General features: G+C 43.0%; 1 protein-coding gene across 1 annotated transcript in view; it reads right to left on the minus strand.

Moving 5' to 3' along the window:
• The window catches only part of Mast4 (microtubule associated serine/threonine kinase family member 4), a 555461-nt gene that overhangs the window by 239418 nt on the left and 290559 nt on the right, over window positions 1-25484 (minus strand). Inside the window, exons 4-5 of the mRNA XM_051182862.1 lie at window positions 22086-22117; window positions 4888-4923 (exon numbers count right to left, since the gene is read on the minus strand). Of these exons, the coding sequence (XP_051038819.1) occupies window positions 4888-4923; window positions 22086-22117 (68 nt within the window). The remainder of the gene's footprint in view (window positions 1-4887; window positions 4924-22085; window positions 22118-25484) is intronic.

Here is a 25484-nt window from a genome sequence, read left to right on the forward strand (position 1 = left end):
AGACAAGCACTTAGATGACAAGGATACCTGATTTACAAATTCTCCAAGGGACAGAGTAGGTCCCTGCTCTGAAAGAACTGATCTCTCAGGGGGGGGGGGGCATCATTATACTTCAGCCTAAGTACAGCTGTTCAAAATCTAGGCGGTATGGAACTCAACACTGTTGCATCAATATTTTGTGCCCTCCCGTATGGAAGAGGCTTAGCATTTTCTTGTAGTGGAGAAGGATGGTGGAATTTCACTTCTAAGCAGTTTAAAGACGATGCCAAACACGTGAGTACAATACTTAACAAGAGAAGCATTTTATAATAAGAACAGGGCAATAGGATTTGATTAAAACCATGCTGCAGTGAAGTCAGTTATAGGCAACCCTTGCAAATCATGTATCACTAACTCCTGCAAATCGTAAATTGATAACTAGCGCGTGTAAGCCTTTCTCTTGGTTTTAATTAATTTTTATTTGTTTATTTATTTTCAAAGTACAATACCACATGGGTTGTTTCCATTCAATTAGATCTAAGTTAAAAATGCTTATGATTGTCAGTGGTGGTGACACATGCCTTTAATCCCAGCACTCGGGAGGCAGAGGCAGGCAGATCTCTGTGAGTTCAAGGCCAGCCTGGTCTACAAGAGCAAGTCCCAGGACAGGCTCCAAAGCCACAGAGAAACCCTGTCTTGGAAAACCAAAATGATGATGATGATGATGATGATGATGAATGGCGGCAGGAGAGATGGTTCAGTGGTTAAGAGCACTGCTTGCTCATCCACATCACTAGGGTTCAATTGCCAGCACCCAAATAGCAGCTCACTGCAGTCTGTAATGTCAGTCCAGGGAGATTCAATTCCTCCTTCCGTCCTCTGCAAACACTGCACACATGCAAGCAAAGCACCCCTACACATAAAATTTTTTTAAAAATCTTTTTTTAAATGCCTGTGAATAAAGGAGTTTCAGTCTTCGGGGCTCAGAAAGATTCCATTAGGATGTTGCTTCGAACACAACACCTTTGTGTTTGCTTTGGAGAGACAGTGTCATTTTCTGATCAGCAACAACTTCATTTGTTCAGTATATGTGTGCTAAACTCTGGGGTTATATACTAGAACCATAGCTGATTTATTCAAATAACCATGTGGTGTAGCTCAATGAGTAGAGTGCTTGCCTAGCATACTGAAAGTGTGTGTGTGTGTGTGTGTGTGTGTGTGTGTGTGTGTGTGTGTACGTGGTGACAAAGGGTATGGGGACTGATGCTTGTAATCCCAGCACTCAGGTGAAGGAGTCAGTGGGATCACAAGTTCAAGGTCATCCTCAGCTACATTATAGGATGTCTGAGGTGGAAATGGATGAGATGAGACCTTGTCAAAAACAAAGGGCTGGCAAGATGGTTCAGCAGTTCAAAGTGCTTGCTGACTAAGCCCAGCAAGCTCAGGTTAATCTGAGAACCCACATACAAATAGAGAGAGAGAATGGACTCCAAAAAGATGTCCTCTGATTCACACACACACACACACACACACACACACACACACACACACACACACACACACACACAATGATAAAAGCATTTTTTAAGTCAAACAAAATAAATTGATCAGTGTGGATGATTTTTCTTTACTCGGTGGTGCAGTTTAAGAACACTACAACTTTTGAGCATTATTTATTTCTATGACTCCGTTGTTTATCTCTTTCCAGTCACTTTTCATATGTGGCCATCATACCGCAGCAACTACAGTTTTGTTTCTTCGGGACTACAACAACATACCATTGCCACAGCAAAGCCTGTAGCCCCCTACTGCCATGCCAGGCTGCGGTCACTGGGGTTTTCCAGTCTTATTTGTTTTAAGAAAGATATTCTCGCCCCTAGTTTAAATGTTCCTATGTCTCAGTGACTGGGTACCCTGGGACAAACTGAAGACTTAAATACTTACATTATTAGAAAAGAAGCTTTTCTTCATCGTGGTTAATCTTAAGACCTGTCCTTTAGTCTTCTTTTTGGACTTGCATTAAGATTTTCAATTTCTAAGATGCTGTCTACATCCTAAACAGGATTTTACTTTAAGGTAACAATGCAGAGTTTCCACAGGTACACACATAATTACATCTGACATCTACTCTAATTACATCTTTCTATAGTTATGATTATCGTCTCTGTCAGTTGTAATGATGATTAGAACTTGGGTGCAGGAAACACTTTTGTGTTGGTGAAAACAGTTTATATAGAAACCAGGAAATGTGATAAGCCTTTTATTTAGCACTTTTGGTATCATTTGTCAATCTTTGCATATTTCATGACTAACTTCTTGGCTTTCAAGAGGCTTGTTTTGCTTTCATGTCTTCTAATTACCGTTTCCCCAATGCTGGTTATGATTTCGATACTGGCCAGCAGAAAATCATTCACTTTGTTCCGTCTGTCCTCTAATTCTCAACTGCCACACATGACTGAGAGCATTCTTGCTCTTTAGCAAAGACAGACAAAAAACAAACAAACAACAAAAACACTGTTCTGAAAACAACATTCTGCCTATCCCAAGTGTTATAAACATAAACAGGGTTAGGTTTATAAAAGGAAATCTACTGCTTAGTGCTCACTAATGGAGAGTAAAATTAGAGGAATAAATGGGAGAAGACAACTGCTATCTAAAATGGGTACATAAAAATTCCCAGAAAGGAAGAAATAACTGGACCACCTTATTTAGAATAAATGGTTAGAATCAAAGATCATACAGAGAAAACTTCCACTTTTACCATCCATTTGGGTCATCTGAATAACATAATGTTCCTCTTTTTTCTAGATCACCATCTTTATTACTTACATGTACACTTTATTTCTTAAAACTAAATTACCATTAAAATTAGTGAGCCTCTCCCTTTTAATTCATACATGAATTATATCTAAGTATAAAAACTCAATGTTTACAATACATGAATTATTTCATATTAGTAATGACTATAGCAAAGCTAAAGATATTTTCTATTTAACCAAGTAAACACAGGCAGAATATACCTGTGTCCCTCTATTTTCATAAAAACAATAGACTTCACCTTTATTTGCATATTTATTAATGTGAGTTAATAATGGCATTATTTTAATAACAATTAGTGTTGCGTGCGTGCATGCGTGTGTGCGTGCGTGCGTGCATGTGTGCGTGTTTCATTAGACAAGGTCTCACTATGAAGTCCTAGCTGACCTAGAACTCTCTGCATTGGCCAGGCTGGCATCAAACTCCCAGAGATTCGTCTGCCTCTGCCTCCCAAACCCTGGGATTAAACAGTGTGTACCACCATTGTTTAAAATATTTGTGAAAATTAAATTTGTATTTTTGTGTGCATGTGTGTATGAATGTATGTGTATCTATGTGTCTGGGTGCCTAGGGAGGCACAAAGAGGACCTTAGGTGTTTGAAGCCAAGTTACATGTATCTGAAGCCACCAGATATGGGTGCTGTCATCCGAATCCAGCCTTCCACTTGAAGCTGGGCATGTTCTTTTTTATTTTGTTTTGTTTTTTGTTTGTTTGTTTTTTAAGACAGGGTTTCTCTGGGTGGCCCTGGCTGTCCTCCGACTTGCTCTACATGCCAGGCTGGTCTTGAACTCAAAAGACCTGCCTGCCTCTGCTTCCCGAGCACTTGGATTAGAAGCATGCACTACCACCACCTAACAATTGAGCTCTCTCAATGCAATGATGTGATTCTCCAGTGGATTAAAATGTTCTGTCTGTTTTCCTAGTCCCTGCAACTTGGAAGGATGAAGAAGGCATCACGAAGAAAACAAAATCACATTTAAATAATTAGAATGGATGGGAGAAATAACTTGCAGTTTATTAACATCAGGTAAAAGAAGCCTCCATGCTGAGGAATATTATTTTTTGGTTCTATCCACTCTGTTTTACTACCTTTCAGATTCAGGACATTTTTGAGCTGGGCATGGCGGCACACACCTCTAATCCCAGAACTCTTGAGTTCAGGCCAGCCTACTGTACGTAGTGGGTTCCAGGCCTGCCAGGATAACAGAGTAAGAACCTGACCCAAAATATAACTAACTAAATAAACACAATTAAAATTTTTTTTATGTAAGAAAAACAGACTTAAAGATTTATGATGAAATTTCTTCAATTTTAAACTGCAAATCAGAATATAAAAATTAAAAGCAGCTGTGATACATAGAAGGCTGACGATGACTTACCATATATTTCAAGTCCCTAGAGACTCACAGAATAGAATTGGGTTGGTACAGGCAGACACAGTAATCAGACCCAAACACATATGCCATTTTTCCATGTGGAACGTGTTAATATTTCAGCCCCATGAAATAGTGTAGTAGCTAGAACTTGGGTTTGGGTTATGCATCTGAGAAACAAGAACAAACAGGACCCTGCTTCATACCACATGCAACACTGAAAATTGGATTAACACTCAGATTCTTTTTTTAATGAGGCAAAAATATTTAAGACAATTTCTCATGACATTGAGGTAAGCAAAACATGCAGAGCACAACAGAAATCTCAGAAGTCATAAAGGAAAAGGCATTTGATCAAACAATTAACAATTTCCATTTGACAGAAAACGTTATACCCAGAGGGGGGAAAATCACAAGGATGTTTTCACACACATAGCAAATGATTAACACCTTTAAAAACTGGACTCCTAGAATTTGAAAATGGAAAGATGAGCTATGAAAATGAGATGAAGACAAAAGAAACTCAGATATCTGACACACAAAAGCAGACTCAGCATTAGTGGCAGGAGAGAATGGAAGATCAATCATTAGAGACAGGAAGGCTGGCAAGAGTTTAAAAGGGACATCTAATGCAGAAGGAAATGCAGGAAATGGGAGGTGGCTTGCTATTCCTCTGGGTAATCTAAGGATATCTATTAGAATTAAAAACACACATACCGTTTGACCAAGCAATTCCACTTCTGGGAATCTACCCTATAGGGAAAAAAGGACGAGTATGTAAGTGTGTAAACACAGAGACATTCACGGCAGCATTGTGGTTGTGCATAAGGGTTGGCAAGGGCAGTACTGATATAATATGAATGTCCATCAATAGAAAAACGAAACCGCCAATCATCTATCACATCAAATATTACATAATCATCTAAATGAATGGGATAGTGTTGTTTTCATCAAGTTGGAAGACTGATAAAGTGAGAAACATGAACGGAAGAGTAAATGCCTAGCATCTTTGCTAAGATGGGTAGCAATGTGTGTGAACATGCTTTCCCACAAAACCAAGAGTAGAAGAAGCACACCAACTAACCTAACAAGTGCCATTTGAGTGATACATGGAGACAGCGTTTATGAGTGGGCTGGCTCACTAGTTAGGAAGAGCACAGTTGTGAGTTGTGTAAGTTTCAAAGTTACTTTTGGTGAAGAATGTCAGCCTCCATCAGTACAAGTACTCCAGGAATTCGTACTTGGTCAACGGGCACTGAAGGTACAAATCATCCTTTGTTGGCTCATGCTCATCTCACTGTTCATTCTTGGCGGCTTGCCATATCTACATTTCTTTCGTCTCCTCTCTGTGTGTTCACCATATAGTTTGGGCAACGCAGAGAAGACTAAACTCCCATTTCCAGGGACTCCTAAACTGTTTCTAAACCACTGCTCCATGGCAAACAATTCCAGGACACACAGTTGTAAATCTTCCAGTAGTCACATATTTCTTTCCAAAATTATAAAAAATTAAAAGTGTATCTAACTTCTTAATAATTGTAAGAATTAAAACATAAATATCTAAGGCAGGACCCAAACCGCATTCTAATGGTATTGGATTTCTGTGGATGGGAAGGCAAGCGTGTACATAGCATGTGGAGGCCAGAGGCTATGTTGGGTGTCTATTCTGATCGCTCTCTATCTGTACTGGCTGGTTTTGTGTCAACATGACACAGGCTAGAGTCATCAGAGAGGAAGGAGCCTCCATTGAGACACTGCCTCCATAAAACCCATCTGTGAGGCATTTTCTTAGTTAATGATGGATGGGGAGGGCCCAGACCTTTGTGTGCGATGCTATCACTAGACTGGTGTTCCTAGGTTCTATAGGACAGCAAGCTGAGAAAGCCATGTGCAGCAATCCAACAAGCAGCACCCTCCATGGCCTCTGTATCAGCTTCAGGAGCTTGCCCTGTTTGAGTTCCTGCCCTGACTTCCTTCCATGATGAACAGTGTTGTGAAAGTGTAAGCTGAATAAACCCTTTCCTCCTCAACTTTTATTTTTGGTCATAGGATTTCATGACAACAATAGAAACCCTAAGATACCATCCACATGTTTGAGAAATGAACTTTCACTGAATTTGTGATCAATGATTGGTTAGACTGGCAGGCAACTGAGCCCTAAGAATTCTCTTGTCTTCATCTCTCCACCCCTGGGATCATAGGCAACCCTTTCCACATGGATGTTGGGCATTTGAACTTGGGTGCCCAGCATTTCATAGTCTTGAGAGAAAACCTTCTAGCTCAGCAAATGCAATTTTAACATCTTTGTTCTAATACGATAGATGCCCCCAAGGTCATTCACTTCAACGTGGAATTAAAAACCTATGAGTGAGAAAACCCACATTCTTTCATTTCCCAACTCAGACTAGCCTGATGGCAAGCACTCAACACGGTCAGGTTCAGAATTTAAAGTGGACCAATCAGAGGGAAATTATTGTAGCAGGAGAAAAAAAAGTTATCGCCTAGGTGAAAATGAATAATGAAAAGCAAAGTGTTCTAGGAACAGCTGGCACCCAAGGGGCACATGGCCCCAGGTCTACAAGCACCACTGACCCCTGGCTGTACTTGGTGTGGAGCATGGGCTTTTCAGTCACTCAGACCCTGGGGAAGGTTTTCTATTCGTTGCAATCAAGAGCTGACCAGTTAAGAAAGTCCTCAAAGGGTACTGCCATGCCCAAGCTTTCCAAAGGAAGCTAACCCAGATAGTCCAAATTTCTACCATGTACTCAAGGTATCCTTGTATACCTGGGTTTGGTAACCTTTGCATTACTTTTCTTGAAGGGCCTTAGTGGAGACCCTCACAGTAATACTTGCGCACCCAGGGCACGTTTCTAGTGGCCACACAAGGGTGATCCTCCTAGATGCATCAGAGCCCAGGAACTCTCAGGGCAGCCATCACCCCTCACTCTTCTTCAGCTTCCAGTTCCCTCTCTCTCTGGATCATGTTGGGCGGGTGACTGTTGAGGGTTGGAGATAGTGGTTTCCACGTGTATGGTAGGACATGTAACATTATTCTTGTCTTCTTTCTACTAGAAAGGAAAAGCCCCATCCGCCCCCAGTAGGCCAACCAACGCTATCTCTACATGTGGTCAAATAGCTCCGGGGAGGGAAGACTGTAAACCTACTTTGTATTTCCTCCTGTCCTAGACCAATGACCAATCCCATTGTACAACAGGCATCGCTGTGCTACAGAGCACAATCCTTGTAGTGTGAGCAGCCCTCACGAGTGTCCTGTAGCTCAACCTTCCTGGGCCTCTCCTGAACTTCCTAGCCAATCTTTCTTTCTCATGGTCTGCTTAGCAGGGAGCCAGAATTCTCACTGTTGTTCTTTCTGGGGGAAAAAAAATTATATATTCCTTCCAGTTCTAGATTCCCATCGTCCCTGGAGCTGTGCCAAGAACTGCTCTCCCAGGCATTTCCCCTGGACTTCTCTGAAAGGGATTTTCTGATGAAGTATGTGCTCACATCTGTCGCTCAAACCCCAGTTGTGGCCCTGGCTTGTGGGTCACTGTTTTCAGTCTTTTACACCATCTGAATGCAATTCCATCCCCACCTCACCATACTAACACGTCATTCCCTCTAATCCATCTCTAGGACTACACAAACGTTACAATTACTGCAGACCTATCATGGATCCTCAGATTGGCCCATAGTCTCCATGCAATTGTGGGGGGGGGTGGGGGGATGGGGAGTCCTCTCAGATTTTCTTACAAAAGTGGAAAGACTTGCTCTAAAATTTAAGAATCCTGAGCAGCTAAAACAAAACAAAACAAAAATTTAGAAATGCAAAAAGCTGAAGGATTAGCATCACCACCTAGACTCAAGACTCACTATCAAGCCATTATCAAGGCACTGACATTAGGGCAAACAGATCCATGAAACAAGGAAGTCCTTCAAGAGACACTCTCACACAGGGACAATTGAGCTTTGACAAAAATACACAGGATCTCAATGGACAAAGGACTATCTGTCCCAAACAGTACCAGAAGCATTAGATATTTCCATAGGAAAGCAGGAACTTTCATTCACATCTCTCTTGATGTGTAAAAATTAACTCAAAACTAAGCACAGCTCTGAACATGAAACTTCTGGAAAAGAGAGGGGGAAACTTTGGTAATTGTGCAGATTTCTGAGACTCCTCACCAAAGCATTTAAAGAACGAGTTAAAGGACCATCAGAATTCCAAACATTTGCTCTTCTGATTACAAAGAGTAAAAACTCACAGATGGGGCACTTCATTTACAGATTCAACATCTCTTATCCGAAATGTTTATACCGCGAGATGTTCCAGATTGCTGAATGTTTTAGACTTGGGGATTCTGGGTTGGGGATGCTCAGCCTGTAGCAGATTTATTCATAAAGGCCACAAATGACCAACTTCCCAAGTGTCATCAGAAGTGAATGGATAATCAGACAGTGACATTGCCAAGCAACAGACTATTACCTAGCAATGGAAAGAATTAGTAGTAACATATGCGGCATCTGTTAGAATGTGGATAGACCTCAAAATAGTTACAGTAAGTAAAAGAAGTCAGATCAAAACTGGGGGATGCTATTCCCAGGATCATTCCCTAACATTGTGAAAGTGAAACTAATCTCTAAGGGTGACAGATGCCTGGCTGGGGCACACAGGTGGAGGGAGTAATACAAGGAGCACAGGGGACCTCACAGGGGAGATGGGCAGTCCACACCCTTGCTGCTGCTGCTGGAGGAACTTGGCCACTTTATTTCTGTAATTTTAATTTTGCAGTGCTATGAGTTAAGAGCTCTACCACCGAGCATCCACACATCCCAAATGTGGACTGGAAACTACGAGCACTTTCCTATATACCAACCAGGCGTCCATGAAACTATCTTCTTACTGGGAATAAAAATGTAATCTCAACTGGCAGATCATGTAGGGTTACCAGGTTCTTGGGGATAGCTGAAGTCGGTCCATGCTACACGGGGTTCCAGGAGAGGAGGCAACTGGAGGAATGGTTGTTTCTCAGTCTGCTGTTTTACAATTCTGCTATGGCTTCAGAGCAACAGAATTAATTCCCAGTTCTTCGATATGTTAATGTATGCAGCCTGGGTAGTAGTAGATGTGGTTGGCACTAGACTAGGCAGAACCTGGGAAGTGCTGAGCAGGAGAGCTTTGCTATGATTGTCCTCTTACAAATCTTACAGGACAAGCATCACCATTGCTATTATATGTATAAATGCATATAAAAATGATATATTAATGCAACCACCTGGAGCAAGTCACACAGAAGAACAAAAGGGAAGATAGAAGCAAAACAGTCCTACTCTAAAACTATAGAGCCTGAATTCTCAAAGATAATAAAGTTATGCGCTTGTTGTTTATAACAATATTTGTTCACGATTTCACCAACTACATTAACATACACATCAATACCTTGGAATGCGTCCTTAAAAACTAGCACTGTTCCCCTACGATGGGAAACCTGCATACTGAGCTATTAATGCATCTCAGCATGTGATGTCAAGTGCATTTTTCAAACACCCTTCAGCTCTTCCAAGTGCTTCTATAGCCCACAAGGATTGTTATTAACATTTAAACTCATGTACCCTAGACACAGTAGAAGGAAAAAAGGCCTTTGTTTCTTCTTTCAGATGACTGGCTCTTGATTGAACATACTGAACACTGTGCATTGTACCCTAAGCCCCTGGTGAACATACCATGTGCCCTGCTAAACAAATACAATTTCAGCAAGGAGACCAAGGGGATCAGAGGGAGGGAAATCCACCCCCCAATCTGCACCTACCCAGGGGCTAAGTCACTGGTCCCTGAACCTAAACATTGTCATTTCTTCTCAGATACACTTGTGGAAGTCACATAGTGCCTGAAGAAAATGCCTTCTTCAGTTGCTTTAAAAAATAACCCTCAAAGCTAACCTGTCTCTATGCTGACTTGTCTCATTAAAAACTTACCCACCACCACCACCTCACTGAAGGCTACCGCCACAGAAAATCCACGTGCAGGGGGAGCTGGGACACAGCACCGGTGTCTCCGCAAGGTTAATCCTATGATCGCTATGACATGCCAAAAGTTAAAAACCAGTTCTTCCTGTGCAGAAAGGGCACAAAGGCCATCCTACATTTCTTCTTTTCTTAGGCAGGGTCTCACATAGCACAGGCTGTCCTTGAACTCAGCAGAGGAGATCTTAGACTTCCAATCCTCCTGTCTCTAACCTTCCTAAGGGCTGAAATTATACAATGCTGGAGAGTGAACACAGCTAACGCTGTCGGCCATGCACTCTACCAACTGAGCAATCCCCAGAGCCCAACATAACAGGGTTTTTCATTTTTTTCTGTCTGTGTGTATGTGCGCCCGCCCGTGCGTACGTGCGTACGTGTGTGTGTGCGTGTGCCTGTGTGTGTTTTAATAAAGAAAGAGCACTTTCGTGAAAGCAACTACAAAATAGCCAAATACTTCTTAAAGGGATTATATTATAGGCATTCCAAAAACATTTCCCCAAATTCTATCACACATTTAAATTATTAGTAGACTTTGCATCCTAGGGACCAGAGCGATTGATCAGCAGGTTAAGCACTTGCTATAGAAGCATGAAAAACTGAGTTTAGATCACTAGCACCCACATAAACTCCTAAAGCAGTAATGCATATCTGTAACCCCAGAACTAGTTATGGATCCAGGCTTTAGCCAGCCCAGAGAACACTGTCAATTCCAGGTCTCAAAAAAATAAGGAAAAGAACAATAGAAGAAGACTCTCAACATTTACCTGTGCTCTTGCTCCACATGGATGAGCATCTCCCATACATGTGTGCATGCGTGCACACATATGCACAAACAAAGACTTTCCGATCTAAAATATTAACATGTAACTTCCCATGTGAGATGCTACCTATTTATACCTGCATAACCATCAAATGTATGTAGCTGTCCAAACCATTTTCTCTCATTCATTTGTGTCAAGAGGACTACCTGTGTGGAATTTCCCAATGACAGAGAGGAAAATGATGTCTGAGTAGTATTTGAGAGGAAGCAGGGATCAGATGGCCCAGAGGAAAAAGTATGTGGTAACTAGAAGGCTCCACGGGCATGCACCACATGCTAACATGTTAGTACAGGGGTGACCTCAGCTTCACCCACAAGAGGTACTTTTACGTAACAATAGGCTAAAAGACAAAGCAGATACAGTCTTATGAAAAAAAATTTGTCAGAGCCAAATCTCAGGGGGTAAGGTCCCCCCGTTGCAGAGAGGAAAGAAAGAAACACCCAAACACATTTTCGATTTTCCTAGTTCCTGAAGTCTGATTGTCACCCCTGCAAACAGTAAGGAGAAAGGACTTGAGGCCTCCTAAAGAGACTCCCAGAGACACAAGAGAAGCCCACTTTCCCCCTGGCTCCTGTCTGCGCATCCGAGGGCCCAATTTGCTTCTACACAATGGGGCGCAGAGAGGACAATACTGGATTCAGGGGATGGCTCATGTCCAGTGGATAATGAATATATATAGGAGAAGCCAATTGCCACAGCTGGGCACCACAGCACTCTGACTTGGGAAGCTGTCACTCACTGGTCCCTTTATCACTCTGGGGGACACTTTGTTCCTGGCGGTGCTCTCCGGGTTTGGCTAGCTTGTTCCCCCCTCAGCAACAAGTGGAAACTTTTAAGAACTTGCCTGACTTTCCAGAACAGTAAACGAGCTTTGACGAACACGGTAAAGGAAGGCGTACTCTGTGAAGCCTAATTATCGTTTGGTCCACACTGTGGAGTTTGATGATAAGCTTAACATCTACAGAACAAATGTCCAGGGACTTGTTAACACTCAAGCATACTGGCCTCAAGATGAAAAGATCACACCCAGCTCCCGGGGGTTAGGAACCCCAAATTCTGCTCATGTTTCATCATCTGTGTACTACCCGATAGGTCCCCTCCCCTCTTAGTTGCTAGACCTTCCCTGATCAAATAGAGAAGTCTAAATAATGCTTCTCTTAAGGATTCTCCCAGCTTTGACATCCTATGACTTCATTTTTCCAGGTTCCTCAACATTTCCCTGCCCCAAAGCACAGTTCCAAACAGGGGCCATACACTATACTGGGGGAGAATGTATTGTTGTATGAAACGGGCTATTGAGCACTCTCAAGTCACAGTTACATAATGACTGTGTCTGTCTCAATTGTACAAGCAGAGACCTTTGGTTACCAGAGTTGACCATTGCAGAGCTTAGTGCACAGTTCAAGTCCTACCCAAAGCCATAATAAGGCCATCTGCCCCCTTCAACATCCCTCAGAAAATACCATGAAATAGCCTCCTAGAAAATGCTACTAAAATCATCTGGCTTTAGGAGTACTTCCTCCAGGCAGGGAGTTGGTTAAGAATACTTACTGCTCTTAGAGAGGAACTGGGGCTCAGTTCCCAGCACCACACAGAACCATCTGCAACTCCTAAGCCAGGGAATCTGATGTCCTCTTCTGACCTCCATGGGTACCAGACTTGTATATGGTGTACATACATGCATGTAGGCAAAACACTCATATACATAAAATAAAAAAAGTACATCTTTTAAAAGAATTAAAAAAAAAAAAAAAAAAAAGATTACTTCTGCTGCCTACTTGTTTGATTTTTGGCTACCCCAACAGGCTACAAATGAATGACATGGGTATGTCTGTCCTATTTCCTAACACTGACAGACTCATAGTACATCCGCATGCCAGGCACAATCAAAACATTTTACAAGTATTAATTTAACCCTTCGAACAATTCTAGGATAGAGTAGTATTCCCATCTTACAGATGAGAAGCTAAGATACACAGAAGTGAAGGGGCGTTAGAGATCCCGAAACTGGTTAACCGGCAGAGACAATTCCAAACCAGGCAGTGCTCCAAAGCCCTGTCTGGAGATTTCCTACAAATCAGTAGGCCAGAGAAGGTCTGTGCCTGCTGCCAGCGCCATGGCCACACTGTCCAGTAAGACAGACTGGAGTTTCTGCTTTCCCTTCATGCATCTGAGGACCCAAGGCCGGAAGAACAGCTTCCCCAACCTAAAACCCAAAGTCTCCCTTTTAAAAGGGCTGTTCTTAGCTGGAAATGATACTACCAATTACACATTGCCAGCCGCCCCCACCCCCACCCCCCACCCCCCACAATTCTAATCTCCAAGTTTGGAAGTGCATATGGATTTTTGTGATTCTAAACCTTTCCAAGGTAACCCAACCCTCTCCCCTGGAGCAGAAAGAAGGTCCTCCTTTAATTTCTGAAGGGAAGCATCCCCTCCTGCATTGTTTTGTTTTCCCAGCATCTTCTCCCCAGTGCAGACAAACTCATGCCTGAGAAGGAAGGCTGCAAATGCATGCCAAATGCCACAATGGCTGCTCCATAAATATATAAATGCAACTGACATTCTCCACGGCCTGAATTCCTTCTCTTTAACGGGGATATATTACACCACCCTCCCTCTTTATATAAACATGCCACTTTAAATGCTAATTCAAATGCAACACTCAATTTTTTCTTCATTTTGTTTCTGGATTTCTAACATCCAACATGACACTGGACTTCTATTTGGCTTTGACAGTAGATGCTCTGACTTCTTACTCCAGTATCTGTGGGGGTGGGAGGGCTATGGAGAAAATAAATTTGTCTTAACACATGGCCAATATGGCTTATATGTCCTTTACTTGGCATGACTTAAGCCCCTCCTCTTTCTGGAGGTGTTGCTTCATCTTGCTGAAAATCTTACAAATCTGTTTCAAATCTATTACAAAACCAAGGTGATTCTCCCTCCCTACATCCTGGAAATAACCTCATTTCACCCAAACTACTTTGTGAAACAGCCAGGCAAGACATTATGCTCTGAGTTTTTTTTTTTTTTTTTTAAGTCTTTTAAAAAAAGTATACAGAACTATACATACCAACTGCATCCACCCAAGCTAATTCAATGACTTGGACGGTCACTACCTAGCTTGTCTCAGGAGGAGGAATCCCAAGCTCAGAAATGCCCTGATCTAATGCAGGCAATTCGAATGCATCTTTCTGAAGACACACTCTAGTCTCAAGTCCAGCATCTTAGCTCCACCCTGGCTTCCAAGGACAAGCACTTTTCTCTGCTTGCAAGGTCCTACGCGCTCTTTGACAGCAATCTCTCTATATACATCACTCTCATTCCCTATCCGTGCCTGGAGGCCCTTGGCTGTGCCTATGTAAGGTAGACAGCCAGTAAGACAGGGGTAAGTGTATTATTCCCTTTTGTGCATTTATTCACAGAACAAAAGTTTTCAACATCTCAGACCTCTTGTAGACAGGTCTTTCGCCACTTTTGCCAGAAGTGACAGGTAACTAAGTGTATGGGGAAAGCATGACAACTGAGCTTCGTTTTGTGTTCATCTCCTTTACTATGGCTGACGGCCCAGGGGAACAGCGACACCTCACCACGGGTAAGGGAAATTATCCACTAGCGAGTGTTCATCTTGCAGGAGAAAGACTGCTCTCCCCTCCAGAGATTATAAGGCCACCTTGCAGAGGCAGAAGTGAGATGATGACCATGATCTGCTGCTCTCCCTGGCCTGTCCTCCCTGGCCTGTACCTCCCTTCATGGCCTTCCCTTTCTTAGTTAGTTTAATGGTTCTTTGGAGCTGTTGGGGTCCTTTATCAAAATCTCAATTGGCTAGTTATCTGACAGCAGGTTGGGCCCCTTATCTTTGGGAGGTCTGAATTATTTAGGAATCTACCGATGTGGCAAGAAAGCTTGAAGTGTATGATCTCTGTGTTGGAAATTACCAGGGGATATTTAGGTACACAGAAAACTGAGTGTGTCAATGGGATCTATTCTATAAATTACATAATCATAGAAATACTAAGTTTGTACTTTCTTGGGGCTCACTAGGGAGAATTCTAGCTGACTAGCCATTTGTTAATGTATGATGATTATCTGAGGGTACATCTTAAATCAGTCTGTTGACATATGCCATATTATATATTAGCATATTTGTCTATGATGACAGAATTTATGAAGGCTAAAAACTCTGATGGCCATAGAAATACCCCCTTAGAGGTTCATCAGTGGGTGGTATTTCTGGACTCTGAAGAGAAAGATGTTCCCTTTGGCTCACTCTGAGTGTCTCTAGGTGACTAAGGTCTTAACAGAGGTAGCAGGGATGTAGGATGCCATAATAAGTTAGCACTCTCACAGAGATTTACAAGAACAATAAAACTGACTCTCAGAATCAACTTGGATGTCCATAGACCTCTTTTATGTTTATATTTCCAGTATGGCTACATTGAAAAAAATCCTTTCTGTCTCTTACAATGACTTACCTCTTATAATTGGCATATGGGACTGGGTGGCCAAGCCTAGCATGTTTGAGGCAGCCAGAGTCCAAGTTTTAACTTAAGATGTCAGACACAAGGCCAGCTCAGGAAAAGGCTCCCATTAAGAGACTTCTGCTGTACCCAAAGGCAGGTACATGTAGGTAAAGTATCAAAGGGAAAATAACTTCAAGGACCACATGAATGACTTTCTGGTTCTAGGATGTGTATCATCAAAGTAGGTAGGATGGTGATGGACACTGTTTAGCATATAGATAAGGAGCTGGGCTTCCTACAGGCCTACCCCACACTATATAGACTCTAGAGTATGCATGTCTACCAGGTCCAGCATTGGTGGGCAACAGCTCAGTTCAGGACAGTGAAAGGGAAAGGTGAGTGGAATACAAACAGAGGTTGATGAAGATGCCAGTGTTGTTGCTAGATCAAGTGATTAAAGGAGAACAAGGCAGCTGGGCGGTGGTGGTCTGCACCTTTAATCCCAGCACTCAGGAGGCAGAGGCAGGTGGAGCTTTGTGAGTTCGACCGATGCCAGCCTGGTCTATAGATGGAGCTCCAGGACAGGCTCCAAGGCTACAGAGAAACCCTGCCTTAACTAACCAAAAACCAAAACAGAACAAAAAGACCCACACAAACACAGACAACAACAACAAAAGAAGCACACACTGCCACTGAGCCCCGGGCTCTCAACAGGTCTGCATCCCTTCCTAGAGCTGCTTCTCTTTCAGGTTCTTGCTGCTGGGCACCCTTAAGAGGCATCACTAACACTTTTGTGGCCAAAGAATCTGAAACTCAGAAACCATCCAAGTATCACTCCTTACTTCTACAAAAATAAATAAATAAAAAGTGGCAACTGCCATGATTTCACAGATTCCCAGGTCTCCGTGCAAGTGCATGGCAAAGCTGGTAATCAAACAAGGTGTCGAAGGCCATGTTAAACAGCAGGGAGAATCTGCAGCTCAGGATAGATAATACAATTTCTTTTGCTTTGTGGAGAAATCCGAAAGCCCTTTAAAAGCTGGAGGCGAGGAGGTGGGAAGAGCTGGCTCCAGTCAGTTTCCTGCTTCCCCTCTCCAGGGCTTAAGCACTTCAGAGGAGGGGAGGAGAGGGACAGCCTCTGTCCTAGGGAGCTGTTTACTTAGGCAATTAACAACACACAAAGGGAGCCTTAAAAGTAAGTGGCAGCTGCCTGGGACGCCTGGCTTTTGTTCTTAACCATCCATCAGTTCACATCTTTGCCTTTTCCACTTTTTTTCCCCACTTTCTTTGCCTGAAAACAAACTCCTCTGGGACAGCGGTCCATTTAAACATGTCAGGCAAGGCCTCTATAGGAGACCAACAATACAAAAACCACGTCAAGGGAGTCTGTGTGTCCCAAGCTAAACTTATGACACCAGGGACATAGAATCTGCCATGCAGCCACAGGATCTGTGTCCTAGCAGACAGGTTTGGTGACAGGGGCTCCAGACCCCCAGCAGTATACATGTATGTATTCTGCTTGGAGGCTGCCTGACTAATGGGAGGTAAGCTTGTGTCTACTCCACAAACAGCGATATTGGAGACATCACAGGCACTTGCTGGGCGGGCAGAACAGCCAGAGTCAAATTCTGAAGCTTAAAGTCTTCCTTCATCACCATAAACATGATCGCTTTTCTGTCCTCGCCTACCTACAGGCGGCATATCAGAAGCGATCGTAAGAACCCTGAAACCTATCCACAGTTCAGTGTACTTTCTGGAGTTAGCCAACAGGGCCCAACACAGGGAACTTACAAGTATTATAAAAACTGGAGTCTTTGGGGGCAATATTCGACAAGAGATCAAGAAACCACCAAGAAACAAATACAGCTATGACACACCCTCATATCCTGAAAAGATTTTCTTTAAAAATAAGTTAGTTTTAACCCTGGCCAAAGGATTGGTTAAAAGCTTGGACTGCACTTCCACCCTTTGAAGAATGCTGACCAAGAAGATGGAATATTATAAGCACCTGTGTACTTACCACCCCATCCACACGCAATACAGGAAGCTCGCTGTAAGAGCTACCCCTGTCATTTCCTACAGCACTGACTTTGCATGCATGCATGCCTTATAATTCTACAGTTAAGTGTGTTTAGAATTGTTAGACCTTAAGTTAACCTGTAAGCCCCACCTGCCCAAAGACCAGGTAACTTCCTGGAATGCTGGGAGCTGTCGTTCTTGGAAAACAACAACAAAGCCTAGTTGCAGAGTATGACGCCCTATGTATGGGCTTTTGTCCATACAAGTCCCAACAATGTGTCCCAGGGCCACTGGGCTGTGAAGTTTCCAAGTGGTGGTACTGACCACATTCCATCCTGATCAGCATTTAGTATCTTAATAAAAGCATGCTTCAATTTGGCCAAAATAGTGGGAACTGGTTTTTCTCTGGTGATGTAAGGATTAACAGAAATGGCAGAAATTCCTTGTATCTTTTCACATTTTATAATGTAAAACGCTGCCTTCCCTCCGGGACTTGTTCATCCCTGTGTTTGGCCTGCTGTTTAGCCCTCCTTTGCATAGCCCTGTACCAATGACTTTGACAGACTGCTGGGAGAGAAGGAAGGAAATGGAAGAAAAAGGCGCTCTGGGAATCAGGGAACTAAAGCCTCCATTGAATGGAAAAGAGAAGCTAAAATGCACCTAATACAGCAATCTGGAGCTGAGATAAGATTTGAGGCCTTAAAGAAGATTAGAGCTGGGAAAGGCTCTGGGGAACCCAGCTGAGGTCACCTTTTATCTAGTAACATCTTGCCTAGAAGGCAGCTCCCTAGCTTTTCCTGCCTCTTGCTCTCTGCACTAGAGAATGAAGGTCTTAACCATCTCTGCCACCTTTTAAACTTTATATAAGGTCACAGTCTTCATGTTAGCTCCCATGGAAATGATTACAAGCAAAACATTAGAGGAGATCTGAACCATATTTTCTAGGAAATATCATATGCTTTCATAATCTCCCAATCATGAGAAAACAGAATACACACACACACACACACACACACACACACACACACACACACACACACACACACGCACTTTTAGGGCTGTATAGATAAAAGTTATTTTTAGCTTATTCAAAACAATACCAAAAAGTATAAAGGTAACAAATACTGTAAGTTTTCAAAGTGATGGAAAAGCAATTTTAAAGTAAAACCTTCAAGACACAAAATTATAAGCAGCAGGTTCATCAAACTAAAGTGGCCCCTTTTGAGGGAACAGCCCCTCTGACAAGTTCAGCTGCTGGTGGCTTTGGGAGCAAGGACATAAGGCCTATGCTGAGGCCTGTGCAGTTTGCTCACTGCTAACAGGAAAGAGAGGGACTCAACCAACAGCAGGAGGGGGGTTGGGGGAGGGTTTGGGGGTTGGGGGAGGGTTGGGGGTTGGGGGAAGTTTGTGGAGGGTTGGGGGCCTGGGGGAGTTGGGGGTTGGGGAGGGTTGGGGGGGATTGGGGGAGGGTTGGGGGGATTGGGGAGGGTTGGGGGCCGGGGGTTGGGGAGGATTGGAGGGTTGGGGGGATTGGGGTTGGAGGTTAGGGGGATTGGGGGGTTGGGGAGGGTTGGGGAGGATTGGAGGGTTGGGGATGGGAGGTTGGGGAGGATTGGAGGGTTGGGGGTTTGGGGAAGGTTGGGGGTTGGGGGTTTGGGGAGGGTTGGGGGAGGGTTGGAGGGAGTTGGAGAGGGTTAGGGAGGGTTGGGGAGGGTTGGGGGGGTTGGAGGGGGTTAGAGGGGGTTAGGGAGGGTTGGGGAGGGTTGGGAAGGGTTGGGGGGTTGGGGAGGTTTGTGGAGGGTTGGGAGCCTGGGGGAGTTGGGGGTTGGGGAGGGTTGGGGGGATTGGGGAGGGTTGGGGGGCAGGGGGATTGGGGAGGATTGGAGGGTTGGGGGGGATTGGGGTTGGAGGTTAGGGGGGATTGGGGGGGTTGGGGAGGGTTGAGGAGGATTGGAGGGTTGGGGGTGGGGGGTTGGGGAGGATTGGAGGGTTGGGGGGTTAGGGGGGGTTGGGGGTTTGGGGAGGGTTGGGGAAGGTTGGAGGGGGTTTGGAGGGTTGGAGGGAGTTGGAGAGGGTTAGGGAGGGTTGGGGAGGGTTGGGGGGTTGGAGGGGGTTAGAGGGGGTTGGGGAGGGTTGGGGAGGGTTGGGGAGGGTTGGGGAGGGTTGGGGAGGGTTGGGGGGTTGGGGGGTTGGGGACACAATCTTCCAGCAGAAGAAGGAGTCGAAGGCACTACCAGGAGGCAGTTTTGGCCTGAACAAGCTCAGGAAGTGGCGGCAGAGCAATCATGTACTGTGGCATCAGCTAAAATCCACACCTAAAAAAGCCATGTGGTGCTGTCCTTCATTAGCCTTGCATTTAAATGAACCTGGCACTGTTTTTAGAAGCATTTCTTTTTCTCAGTGTCATGAAGGACCAAGCATGCAGAAAATAATTACTGGCCCTCTGTGTGGCATCCACTGAGGATACTGAGGGCCACGGGGTTCTGAACAGTCACATCAGGCACTGTGAATTCTTTGAGGGTAACTTTGGCAAATATAAAATTGTGTTTATTAAGGGGGGTGATTCGTTTGGAAATATTAATTTTTGTGTTGACCTGTCTGACTTGATTCATTCTTCCACGAAATAAATCAATTGATTTTTATGAAAGAAGGGACTTTAAATGCCCTGTATAATTCAAAGCAAGACTCCAAATATACTCATTTCATTATTAATGGTTCCATTTTCTCAAGTGAAGAAATACATACTTTCTCTAGAATGTGTTTTCACATCCTTCAGGGCCATCAGCTACCATTAACAGAGCTGAGATTTCACTGTGAAAGCAACATATGGCTCTTACATAGACAAAATGGATTTCATTCCTTAAGTTGTCTGAGCTTCCAGTAGTTACTGGAAATATGCTAACAAATCCAAAGAACATTACTGTGAACCAAACCAAATCTGAACAAAGTTCCAAAATTTCAAATAAACCATAGAGGAAAAACCCAGAGTGTTTAAGAACTAAATCAACAATAGAGAGAAAATAGGAGTGTTTGCCTACAATGACATCTCATTGAGTTTTCTACCTACTTTTCTCACCTCTGATCTCCCTTTATGATGAGAAATGTCAAAGGTTTGACGTTTGGGAACAGGTGCCTAACCATGATGCAGAAAAAGGAAGCATTCAATCCCAAGGGCACTTGCTAACTAAGGACCAAGCCCTTAGCCTCCAGCTAGGGATGAGGCTAAGGAACTGGTGACAGCAGAGGCAAATCCTGCAGGAAAAGTAATTCCTTATCCACCTGGCAGTCTGAATTTGTTTTGAAAAGGAAAAGGAAAAGGAAAAGACATGAAATGGTCTACAAAGGAAGTTCTAGGACAGCCAAGGACACACAGAGAAACCCTGCCTCAAAAATAAATAAATAAATAGATCAATCAATCAATCAATCAATAAAATAAGAAAGGAAATAAAATGTTTACAGATGATGCTGTTTAGGTTCCTACATACAAAGTCTGAGATTTTCTTAAAATTTCACCCAAAAGATGACAATAGTTGCCATATAGTTTTTTTTGTTTTGTTTTTATTTCTCCTCAGTAAATCCTACCTTAAATATTCCTTATAGCTTACATTCTAAATATCTTTAAAAATTAAAAACTTTAAGAGGAACTGCACCATAGATTTCTTCAACACAAACCAAAAGGAAAATCCAAAGAGTTCAAATTCAGCCCGTATAGAATGCTGCTCATGTTAAGAAAGCTATTAGCCGGGCTGGAGAGGTGGTACAGTGGTTAAGAGCATTTACTGCTCTTCCAGAGGACCTGAATTCAACTCCCAACACCCACAACTGTCTGTTACTACAAGTCTGACACCCTTACACAGACATACATGCAAATAAAATAAAAATAAATTTAAAAAATTTTAAAAAAGCTGTTAGCCTGTAGGTAGTAAATGAAATATTTATTATTATTATTATTATTATTATTGGTTTTTCAAGACAGGATTTCTCTGCATTGCTTTGGAGGCTGTCCTGGAACTCATTCTTTAGACCAGGCTGCCCTCGAACTCACAGAGATTCACCTACCTCTGCCTCCCGAGTGCTGGGACTACCAACATAACATGCAAATTAATATAACTGTTTTGTTTTGTTTGTGCAAATATGAATTTGCCTTAAAAGAGAAAGTTGGAGACTCATGACCAAGAAGGTCTGCTGCAAATCTACTCTTTGAATAGAAGTATTACTTGTGCCCTTTCGGTAAAACCTGGACCTAAGAGCAGGGAGTACAGAAAACTCAAAGACAAAAAGATCCGTAACATAAAGAACAGCCAGAGATTTTCAGAATACATGGCCAATCATTAACTTCTGGCTAAGGTTACCTGTATCATCTGTAGTTTAAATCACATTCTTTGCTTGCATTTTTAAAACTTAGGATCCTCCCGCAAATTATAATGAAATCATGACTCTTTCACTTTTATTAATAAATTCAGGTTATTTTGTTTGGTTGATTCGGTAGCTCATCATTTTTTTAATCGACATCAAAGAGCAACAATTCAGAAAATGATCACATTACAAACTACAGGAAAAGAGCAAGGAAAGAGAGACTTCTACTTACAGGCTTCCTCTTCGAGGGAGGCTCAGCTCCTTCTGTAAAAGAAAAGAGAAAATGTATATGGGAGATGCCACACCAGCTGAAGTCATCAGGATGCCAAGTAGCAAGTTTGGACATTCTTTATCAGACCTGAGTTGGCCTCGTCCAGACACCAAAGACTTTGATGACATAATTTTACTTTGAATCCCGCCCAAAACAGCTCTTGTTAAACAAGAAGAGAGGTCTGAAGTGGCTGGTTTATACGACAAGCAATGTATCTGATTTTGTAGCATAAAGCCATTTGACCTTTAAAAAAGCAACTTCCATAAAATACTGAGCTGAATCGCATTGCCCTATGACTGAGGAAAGTCAGTAGAACCAGGGGACATATCTAGAAAAGAAATATATAGAAGCAGGAGAAATTTCAGAGGATTATAATTAAGTGAAAGTTGAAATGAAAAGGGCAACTTAATCAGATTATTAAATCAGGCCAACTTACCCTCCAAGGAAACAAATTCAGGCAAAATACTATGCATACCAAATACTATACTTTGTTATTTTAAGGAGAGCCTGCAAAGGGTTTTCTTCTGGAATTAGTTCTCAAAACAAATGGCATTTATTACTTAGGTACTGAAAAGTAGGTTAATGAACCTCTAAAAGGTAAGCCAGACAGTCACAATTACCAGAGTGTTGATATTTCTAAAGTATGCTCTCACACTTATCTCAAATTAAGATCATTATCTTCACAGAGAGGCAAGGAAGAAGGAAACCACAACCAGGCAAGTGAGCCAAGCAAACCACACACAAAATCCTGACTCAGAAATACTTCCACCCACTACGGATGGTCTGGAGGCCCACTCCTGTAGGAGAATTACTTGATGGCAATAGTTAAAGAACAGGAAGCTGTGAGTCAGCAGCAGATTCAAACTCAAAATGCAGTGCACTTCAAAATGAGAGGAGCCCAAATCTGGTTGTTCATCCTCAGAAAACTCATTTATTTGGTATCTTCCAGAGGTTCCAACACTTTCTTGGAAAAGAATCCCCTCCAGCTTCACACTGACACTGTCTATCCTCTATTTTTATTGGCTCCTGAATGTTCCTCAAGGACAAGGGCCTCAGACATCACTTCTAAACAGTGCAATTTACTCCAGCACAGCTTACGGAAAATGGCTTTGAGAGCACCCGAGGAGAGGCAAGGGAAGATTTGTGACGTGGACTTCAGATACAAAGGTGCTGGCATATGGAGTCCCCGTAACACATCCCCGGTTAGTGCTGTGGGAACAATCGGTAATTCCAGAAACGAAGCATCTCCGCCCACACAGCAAACATTCTCTTTGTTTGTTTTTTACATCGTGTCCCCTTAAATCCTTGATTACCCCCCAAGAAATTATAGTGTTTGCTAAGGCTGGCTTCCTGATTCTGAAACGGAAATGCACCTTCATTAACCCAAGACAAGAGGACAGTCTTTCCCCAGAATAGTCTCCTCGGGGCTGAAATGCTCACAGAACACCACTGAACAATTTTCTTTATAGGAATCTTTGGTTTCGTATTTAGGCTTCTCTCTCTCTCTCCTCTCTCCTCTCTCTCTCTCCTCTCTTTCTCTCTCTCTCTTTCTCTCTCTCTCTTTCTCTCCTCTCTCTCTCTCTTTCTCTCTCTCTCTCTCTCTCTCTCTCTCCTCTCTCTCTCTCTCTCTCTCTCTCTCTCTCTCTCTCTCTCTCTCTCTCTCTCTCTCTCCCTCTCTCTCTCTCTCAGGACTCTCTCACAGTCATGATTCATCAGATTGTGTCCTTTAGGAAAGAACTGAAACTCCCTGTACAGCAAATGCCTGGAGCCCAGAAAGTTACCACTTCCGTGGCAGAAACTTGTTTGGATGGCAGCACAGACGATATTAGAGGATTTACTAGTGGGAGCAAGCGAGTAATAAATCAGGTGCCACATCAACCATACATGCAAACAGGAGACTGGGAAGACGGAAGAGTCTTCTCAGGGACAAGTGAATAAGATAGCAATGGTTCCGTCAGTCAGATTCCCTGAAGTGACCCGTCATAAACCGGCCGTTTTGTGCTCAGAAAATAAATAAATAAATAAACAGACAAACAACAAAAACAAACACTGCTGAAATAGCCAGATAAGGGGATAAGAACACACTGGTTTTAATCAGTAGCCCTTCCAACAGATCTGGAGTCGTGTGTTCTAAAAAAGGAGAAACGTCACAGTGCCTCCCATAGCTGCCCTGCCCCACAAGCTGGAGCCTGAGCTTCCAGCACGAGGAGGAACAGAGGACATTTAATAGGCCACTGTCAGCTGACCTGAAGCCACCATGCTAACCAAGCTGAAGGAGCTAATCCACCGGACGGCTCCAATGTCAGGCTTAGGATGGGAAACTCAATTTGGTAGCAAATTGGAATCAGATGTGATGGTAATAAAGTGAGTGAAATGAATGTGCTATGGCCAAGACCTTGTGAACAGCAGTCTGCAAACACCACGGGGGTCAGCAATTGCAGGCCGAGCAGGCAGCAGCTACTGCCCTCGTGTACGGAGCCCACACGCTAATAAGTCAGCACAGGTCAGACATAAACGAAGAGCGTCGGGGCATTTTACTGCCTAAGCCCCCATGGTACTCCATGTATGTGTCTTCATTTGATTTCTTTATGTCAGGGTAAGGGCACTAGCACATACATAAGTAATTAGGTAAGACGTGTGGCACTGGCCCAGGCCATAAACCAAAGCTCGAATTTGGTATACAGGGCATGTGTTAAATCTGTATTAGGCAGGAACTCGACGTTGGGGGAGGGGAGTGGGCTACAAATGAAATGAAAGGGGCAAGAAGCATCTATCTGAGCTAAACGTGTTTATTTCCAGATTAAGAACACATTTAAGAAGATTAAAGTTTTTTTTTTTTTTTTTTAAAAAAATAATAGTATTTTCATGGACACCACCGTTCACTCTGACTTTGTTTTAGGCTTGTTTTCTGCTTTGTTTGCCTTGTTTGTTTTGAGTTGGGGTATGAGATTGTAGCCCCGATGGCAATCCTCCTACCTGAGTGTCTCAAGTGCTGGGTTCATAGGGCCGTGAGTCACTGGCTTAATATATTTTAGAATGCTATTTATCATTATTTTCTTCACATATTCTTTGTTCTGCTTCTAAGAATGCTAAATAGCTACGTTGAAAATTAGCATAAGGTATAAGTAATCTTTTCTGAGACTTGTTTTTTCCTGACATCTCTTGATAAGGTCGACACTGACCATGCACAGTGTTCATACACGTAACCGCAACGATAACAAGGCTGAGGCAGGGGGATGTCTTGATTCACTCTGGGCTATAGCAAAACCCCTATTTCAAAGAAAAAAAAAAAGGCATACTGACAGACTGAGGATTCAAATGTCACCTCAAATTTAAGATGAGAACCCAGGCAGAGTTCAG

This window comes from Phodopus roborovskii, unplaced genomic scaffold (genome assembly GCF_943737965.1).
Source record: "Phodopus roborovskii unplaced genomic scaffold, PHOROB, whole genome shotgun sequence".
Classification (NCBI taxonomy): Eukaryota; Metazoa; Chordata; class Mammalia; order Rodentia; family Cricetidae; genus Phodopus; species Phodopus roborovskii.